General features: G+C 44.2%; 1 protein-coding gene across 2 annotated transcripts; it reads right to left on the reverse strand.

Moving 5' to 3' along the window:
* Window positions 1-390: 390 nt before the first annotated feature.
* LOC135509294 (zinc finger protein 814-like) lies at window positions 391-6,920 on the reverse strand. 2 transcript variants are annotated; one of them, XM_064929835.1, is made up of 6 exons: window positions 6,560-6,920; window positions 2,836-2,871; window positions 2,539-2,572; window positions 2,135-2,192; window positions 1,772-1,973; window positions 391-1,647 (listed from the first exon to the last, which is right to left on the reverse strand). In XM_064929835.1, the coding sequence occupies exons 1-6, from the start codon at window positions 6,911-6,913 to the stop codon at window positions 538-540; spliced, it is 1,794 nt and encodes a 597-aa protein (XP_064785907.1). In that variant the 5' UTR covers window positions 6,914-6,920; the 3' UTR covers window positions 391-537. The 2 variants fall into 2 exon arrangements, with proteins under 2 accessions (XP_064785907.1, XP_064785898.1); XM_064929826.1 differs by lacking the exon at window positions 6,560-6,920 and adding an exon at window positions 5,649-6,175.
* Window positions 6,921-8,748: the final 1,828 nt, after the last annotated feature.

The raw sequence follows: 8,748 nt of genomic DNA on the forward strand, positions 1-8,748 counted from the left end.
TGCCCTATGAACACAACCCTGGTGTGATCAATCTAAGTTTTATACAGCTACATTTCTTTCCCCAGCGGTTCTAGATGTCCCTCTGGGCCTCACCTTCTCTCTCTCCCTCCCTCAGCCTGCGGTAGTCTCCCCTCCCTCAGCCTGCGGTAGTCTCCCCTCCCTCAGCCTGCGGTAGTCTCCCCTCCCTCAGCCTGCGGTAGTCTCAGCCTGCGGTAGTCCCCTCCCTCAGCCTGCGGTAGTCTCCTCAGCCTGCGGTAGTCTCCTCCCCCTCCCTCAGCCTGCGGTAGTCTCCCCTCCCTCCCCCTCCCTCAGCCTGCGGTAGTCTCCCCTCCCTCAGCCTGCGGTAGTCTCCCCTCCCTCAGCCTGCGGTAGTCTCCCCCCTCCCTCAGCCTGCGGTAGTCTCCCCCCTCCCTCAGCCTGCGGTAGTCTCCCCTCCCTCAGCCTGCGGTAGTCTCCCCTCCCTCAGCCTGCGGTAGTCTCCCCTCCCTCAGCCTGCGGTAGTCTCCCCTCCCTCAGCCTGCGGTAGTCTCCCCTCCCTCAGCCTGCGGTAGTCTCCTCAGGGCCATGATAGAGTTGGATGTGGTTCTTCAGACTGACATTGTGATTGAAGCACTTCTCACACTGATGGCACTTGAAGGGCCTCTCCCCTGTGTGGAGGCGCATGTGGGACTTAAGGTGGCTCGCTTGGTTGAAGGACTGTTGGCAGACCTGGCACATGTGGGGCTTCTGCCTTGTGTGAATAATCATGTGCCTCTCCAGATGGTTTTTGTTAGAAAATTCTTTGTAACAAGTGTGGCAGATGTTTCTATTCAGGTTGCTGTGGGTTCGTAGGTGGTTGTTCCTTGCCATTAGGTCATCAAATGTTTCGGAGCATTCTGAGCACTGGTAGGGAGAGATCTCACCCTGATGGCTTTCATCATGTGTCAGTTTGTCTGACCTGGTTTTGAATGGCTGCAGGCAGAACTTACAGGGGAAAACATGGTCAGGGTGGTGGAGGTGCCTGTGAATCTTGATACCCGTTTCAGTCCTACAGCGCTTACCACAGTCTACACAGTGGAATTTCTTGACCTTGTGCTCACACCAATGGTCCTTCTTGTGAGCAAAGATGCCACAGTCTGTACAGAGCAACCTATGAGGTTTTGTGTTGTGTTCACGTCGTACATGTTCCTTGAAGCTGGCGAGGTCCTCGAACTGCATGTAGAATCGGTCAAATCCAACAGCTTGTTGGACCTCACTCACACACATACCACAGGCGTACAGCTTCTTATGGCGCTGTGTGGTGCAGGCGAGCACAGGCTCGGCTCCACAGTCAGTGCACCACTCCACAAGTCTCTCTTCTTTCTCTATTCCGCTCTGAGAATTATCAACGTTGGCCTTTTCTGTTAGACCAGAGGAACCTGCCGTTTCCAAATCCTCAGAGGAATCAGAGTCCATTACAATGTCTTCCTCGTCAGACGGCTCCCACTCGGTCTCATCTGATCTCTCCTGCTTATTCCGCTTCTTGGGCTTTTCGTCCTCCTCACTCTCCTCGTCCGAGGACCGAGCATCATGTTCACACAACTCCTCAGTGATTTCCATAGTCAAGCAAATGTTCTCTAGGTCTGGGTCTCTGTCTTCACATGGCTGGGAGCATGTCCCTCCAATCGCCTTAGGAAAGGAAAACAAAATATCCTTATTATGGATTACAGGCATGTCAGAATCTTGTTATGAATGTTGTGTACAGAGTTTGTATTTCATCGTGTCCACTACATTGTATCCAGTGCATACCCACCTCTTCCTTCAATCCACAGGTTTCCTGGGCAAAAGAGGGCTGGCTCATCCATTTCCTGTGGTGACTGCAGAACGGGCACTTCTGAATGACAGAGAAGCAACCCAGTTCATCCTGGATCCTGGCATCACAGTTGCAGCCACACCTCTCGCAGAGCAGGAAGAGCTGCAGCAGACAGACTCTGTTCACACACACATCTGCACTCCTGTAGATGGAGGGGAAGCAACATAGAGGGGTTTTTAAATCGTACCACAATCTTACAATCTCTAAACACTTCAAAAATGGACAGTCAACGACCAAATACATCTGGGCTGTAGGATTGTTAAGTACCGATAACAAAGAGGTGGTGGGATTATTTGAACGTACTCAGGTGTAATGTCAATGCTGGTTCCAGAATCCTGGACACGGGGACGAGTCAGAACACCTGTGAACATTCACATTGGAACATCACTGTCATTCTATGAGACAGAAATTCTACCCGTCTTCATTGTTACAGTCTAATTGGAAAGCTAAGTGGAATAGGTATGGCCAATTTACCACCATTTCTTGAAGTGGAATGAAAAAGATGCCTGTACAATACACCAGTGTTGATATTTTAGAATAATATGAGGTGAGATAAGATCCGAGGAAGGAAGGCAGGTAGAATCCAAAAACTAGACAAAATCAGAGATATTAGCAAAAAATATATACAAGACAGAAAAACATGATGAAAACGTGAGTGCTGTTTACCACTGACAAGAATGTGGATAACGCAGTTACTTTATACTGACCTTTGTTCTTCCTTCCAGGCAATATTGGAGCCACCTGTATAGATACATCTGTGATCACTTTTCATTGTAAAGACATCCCAGTAAACATGTCAATGTCTACATCTCAAATGGAACCCTTTATAGTGCCCATAGGGTTCTGTTCAAAAGTGTTGTCCTGCCCTATATAGGGTGGCATTTGGAACGCATTCAACACGACCTCAACCAGGGATGGCACCATTCATCAGTCTCCACAGTAATGAGGTAGGGCTAGTTATATTAAACTGTAAAAATGTAGTGGTTGATATTGTACCGACTCACCTCTGGTGTGATGAGAGCTTCAATACTCTTCAGATACTGTAAAGAAAACACAAAATGTTAGGCTACACATCATTAAATATATTGAAACAAATTACAGACAGTAGCCAATGCAGTCATCTCGGTTCTCGTTGGAAGCACCTTTTTATAAATGGTTTGTATCAATTGCAAAGACATTGGCAAGTTTTGAATTTGTAGTTAACTTCGTTCTGAAGTCATCGGTGGTCACATAGAGACGGATAAATACCCATGTGGTTCTGTTCAGCGGAGATCTTCTGTGTATGAAGTGACGCAGGAAGGCAAAACAACGCACGCCGCTCGCCCGTATTTTGATATTGACCACCCACACCAGACGCGATCAGGACATGCAGGTTAAAATATCAAAACTAACTCTGAACCGGCTTTATTAATTTGGGGACAGGTCGAAAAGCATTAAACATTTATGGCAATTGAGCTAGTAAGCTTTCTGTTGCAAACTAATTTGTCCTGGGATATTGATAAAAGAATTTATAAGGTTTAAGATAAATGATTAAATAATTATACCTGGAAACTTAACCATTAGGGATTAGAGGTTATGTAGCATGGATAAGGAGTAATTAAAATTATTAAACATATGTCCAACTAGGTTGGACTGGGGAGAGAGTGATGTGTGGGTATGCCTAAGAAAACACCTAGAAACAATTAAACTATGGTTGAACCGACCTGGCTATAACTCTGAGAATGTACGATAGGACAGGGAGTACCCCTCCAGGTTTCCTTTATCTGGGGGGGAATGGAACTGTCAACTGGATAGTGATAAACTGTGGTGAAAATTCTGGAGAAGAAGAAAGCTCTCCTAATGTTAGTGTGCATATGTGTGCGTAGGTTAGAAGAATGCTATAGAAGGAACATCTTTGTATATGAACGGGAGAGCTCTCGTGAATAAACATTGATTTGACTAATTGTGAGCTGGGAATTCTGTTAGTTTCATTCACACACTTTGGGTTGCAGACCGATTAGAATAATTGAAAATTATAAACAGTGATAATAAAATTCTATATCAGATATAAACATTGGGTTGTTATTTTACCTGCAATGCACAAGGTCCTCTATTCCAACAATTAATCCACGGTAAACCAAATTAGTTTCTAGTAATCTCTCCTCCTTCAGGCTTCTTCTTCGGACTTCATATATGGCGGTTGGAAACCAACTTTAAGGTGCATTACCACCACCAACTGGACTGGAGTCTGGACCTCAGTTCATCTTTCAATCACCCAAGTGGGTATATTTTTTTATTTATCCGTTATTTTACCAGGTAAATTGACTGAGAACACGTTCTCATTTACAGCAACGACCTGGGGAATAGTTACAGGGTAGAGGAGGGGATGAATAAGCCAATTGTAAACTGGGATTATTAGGTGACTGTAGTGGTTTGAGGGACAGATTGGGAATTTAGCCAGGACACCAGGGTTAACACCCCTACTCTTACAATAAGTGCCATGGGATCTTTAATGACCTGAGAGAGTACACGGACACCCGTTTAACGTCCCATCCGAAAGACGGCACCCTACACAGGGCAGTGTCCCCAATCACTGCTGTGGGGTATTGGGAGATTTTTTTAGACCAGAGGAGAGTGTGCCTCCTACTGGCCCTCCAACACCACTTCCAGCAGCATCTGGTCTCCCATCCAGGGACTGACCACGACCAACCCTGCTTAGCTTCAGAAGCAAGCCAGCAGTGGTATGCAGGACAACAAAGTATGCATTGTTGAAGACTGAGGGTGGACGGTGTTCCAATTGTGATGGGAATCAGGTTCCATAGATCCCTGGGTGGCCTGTTAGGGTGAAGGAGGTCAAAGTAGGAAGGATCAGGGCTGTCGAGACGGTGTCCTTTGCAGAGGCAGTAAAAATTGAGAAGGTGTCCTATGCAGATGTAACAGTATAGACTTTACGTCCGTCCCCTCACCCCAAACCAGTGACGCTCTGCACAAGTCAACAGTCACCCTCGAAGCATCGTTACCAATTACTCTACAAAAGCCGCAGCCCTTGCAGAGCGAGGGGAACCACTACTTCAAGGTCTCCGAGCAAGTGACGTCACCGATTGAAATGCCACTAGCACGCACCACTGCTAACTAGCTAGCCATTTCACATCAGCTACACAGAGGCAGTAGAAATTGAGAAGGTGTCCTATACAGAGGCAGTAAAAATGTTCAACGCAACGAGTAGAGATGATGAAGCTATGTCAGTGGATGCCCAACAGGATGTGGATGTCTGTCAGTTGAGAGATCCTGAAACACTAATTGTAAAGAAAGTTGATTTAGCTGTTTATTTTACCTTTATTTAACCAGGCAGGTCAGTTAAGAACAAATTCTTATTTTCAATGACGGCCTAGGAACAACTGCTTGTTCAGGGGCAGAACGACAGATTTGTACCTTGTCAGCTCGGGGGTTTGAACCCGCAACCTTCTGGTTACTAGTCCAACGCTCTTACCACTAGGCTACCCTGCCGCCCATGGCGCAGGTGATTCATTGTAAAGTTCAAAGTAACAACAAAAAATCTAAGACACTTTAAATTATTCTGAAAGCAGCTAAACGGTTATTGGATCTTCAGAGTTTCATGGCTGAAACATTGCAGAGAATACCATCTGAAGTAACGTCTGACTACCGGGAGATTGAACAAGTTAACAATTTCTGATCAGCAAGGCTTGAGCACATAGTTTGGAAAATATACAAATTTCAGCAAACTGAGTTGATTTCAGCTGATTTGGCCAATTCATTAAATACAGGACTACAGTGTTTGCTGTAACTAGTTAACTTAGTCAAGGTAAGGCTAGGTTACCTCTAATCGAGATCTTTTCTTCTGTACTGGTGTTGGTTGATCGGATGTCTTCCGTTTTGTTGTGAAGGAAAACACCGATGGTATCGCGTCCCTTTTTAGCTGCCGTCGATTTGGCTTCCCCATCAATTCAGATTGATAATCCCTCAAATAATCTTCTGGCCGAAAATGTTGACTACAGACGCGGATGTTTTGATACTTGGCCACTGGTGTGTTGACATTGTAAATATTATTCTTGATAGCCGCGAGCCATTTACGGCATCGGGGTATATCTCCGGTAGGTAAACTGTGAAAGATTACTCCTTCTTTTTGCGCTTGTTTGTAATTAGAACAGTATGGTACAGAACACCACACGGGCATGATGACAACAATATAGTCTAGAAAAAGTATAAGATTACAGGTTTGACTTCTCAACGCGTTGTTCGTAACTGCTTGGCGAGCGAGTTTTTGGACTAGCCCACGTAAACGCCATTTCCACTTCCGGGTCATATCCCCTAATTTTCGGTCGTCAACTAGTTATCACAACCACAAAATGAATAAACCCCGCCCATTTCTAAAATATATCTTCTTAAAATCGGATGTTAAACCTAACTTCAACCACACTGCTGACTTTCTGCCTAACCTTAAATGAAGACCAATAAACTCGTTTTTTGTTTACGATATATATACCATGCAGACGCTGTGGTAACTAGTGTAGTGACAAACCTGCAAGGCTGGAGCAGAGTAGCCTGGGTGAAGCGCGACAACACAACGACTCTGTAACTTAACGTAGTTTACAAAGTTACTTATCACGTCGTTAGGTAGCAGCTAACTAATTACGTTGGTTATGCGATGGAATGATAAGCCAGCGTATTATGAAAACGAGTTAGATTTTGGTTTTCGCTAGATAACTGTTCGATAGCTACTGTAGTTACCTCAGCTCGACTTGTTTTCTGCTGCTCTGATGTTGGCTGATCGGATGCCTTCCTCTTTGAAGTGAAGGGGAAAATTGATGGAATAACTTCACTTTTCAACGTGCGACGACCTGGCAAACCCATCAGTTGAGACCTCAGGTCCGTTTCGAAGTCCTCTGGCTTAAAGTGCTGGCTACAAACACGGACATTTGGATATTTATCCAGTGCAGTATTCACATCATAGGCTGCGTTCTTTATTGCCGCCAGCCACTGTCGACTACGAGTAATATCTCTGACAGGTAACCGACGAAACGTTACCCCAGCAGCCTGTGTTTGCTTGTAGTTCGCACATCCAGGTACTGAGCACCACACCATGACTACTGTTAACTGGATCCACTTGGTTGTTACCACAGCCACAAAGTCATAACCCCCGCCCATTTCTATTTCTCATAAAATTAGATTTTTACCTTCACCACACTGATAACCTTATGCCTATATATATATATTTCGACCTAGCTTACAACCAGTAAATGTAGATATCCCGTTCTACAGGTGAGATGTAGAAACGCTCTTATTTGCGTGTACCCTATTCAACTCGGCAAATTCGCTCTCAATCTCTTTCTAAGGTCTTTATTGGCATGGGAAATATATGTTTACATTGCCAAAGCAAGTGGAATAGACAATAAACAGAAAGGAAATAAGCAATTAGAAATGAGCAGTAAACATTACTCAAAGTTTTAAAATAGACATTTCAAATGTTATATTGTTTATGTAGTGTTGTAACATAGTTGAAGTATAACAAATAGTTTAAGTATGAAAGGGAAAATAAAGAGATAAATATAGGTTGTATGGAATGATTTTTGTGCTCCACAGGTCACCCTTTTTAGTGGCAACAGGTCAACAAATATCACTGCTGTGGTGGCACAGTCCTCTCTGAAAAGCCAACTGACACTGATTCCTGAGGTGTTGAACTGTTCCATCCTCTGTATCCACTGGGGTTATTTCTTGACCTTGCTGATAATCTATGCACATCTTGAATAACCATCTTGACTTAATGGCCACATGTACTCAACGTTTCCCCAAGGCACAGCCAGAAGAGGACTTTGCCACCCCCTCCGAGCCTGGTTCCTCTCTAATCTTTCTTCTTAGGTTCCTGTCTTAGGTTCCTCTCTAATCTTTCTTCTTAGGTTCTTGTCTTCTGGGGAGTTTTTTCTAGCCGTTGTATTTCTGCATCTCAATTGCTCGCTCTCTCATTTTTTGGGCTGAGTATCTGTAGAGCACTGTAAAGAGGCTTTATAAAATACATTTGGTTGATCTGCTTGTTTGCTTCTGTACCATTTTAAACTGAAGTTATCACTGTACAGCTATTTGCTACTGTACTGTTCATTCTATAGAAGTTGTCTCCAATAAAGGGGTGTGATTTGGAATCCTCAGACACTCTTCTAATAGGACCCCGTGTCATACCAAAGATTTTTTATATGTAACCCAAGATAGACCACAGCCTGTAATTTCCAAATGGGAGCAAATGAATCATAGTGGGCAAAACAAGCAAGGATGTGGGCAGAGCCAAACACGAGCTAGCGAGATCCTATAGGAACGTTCCAGCGTGTATTTGCATATTTCTGTTAGGGAACGCCTACTCTGAAGTGCTGGTGCAAGAATTAAATTCGACCTTGCATTCCTTCTAAAGAACAAAAGGCAAAGTCTACAAAATTTAGTCCACTCTGTTCGTAACAGATTCCAGTTTTGGAAATAGAAAACTATATTGAGATCAAATGTTGCATCGATGAGAAATCCATCTCGCTCCACCATCTCCCACTGCCGGCCTGTGTGCTTCACCATATTTGGTAGTAAGTGGAAACGCCAACACGATGCTTCACATGTATATACGGAAGAAAAAATATAAACGCAACATGTAACAATTAACGATTTTGATGAGTTACAGTGCATATAAGGAAATCAGTCAATTTAAATACATTCAATAGGCTCTAATCTTTGGATTTCACATAGGCCCACTCACTGGGTAGCCAGGCCCAGCCAATCAGAATGAGTTATTCCCTACAAAAGGGCTTCATTACAGACAAATACCCCCCCCCCCCCCACACACACACACATTTTTAAGGCAGAAAGCTATGGCCACCGCTGTCAAAACTTGTGATTATCATTTAAGGTCTCCATGACAACGCTATACAACTGTACTGTAGGAACTA

Source organism: Oncorhynchus masou, chromosome 3, assembly GCF_036934945.1.
Source record: "Oncorhynchus masou masou isolate Uvic2021 chromosome 3, UVic_Omas_1.1, whole genome shotgun sequence".
Taxonomy (NCBI): Eukaryota; Metazoa; Chordata; class Actinopteri; order Salmoniformes; family Salmonidae; genus Oncorhynchus; species Oncorhynchus masou.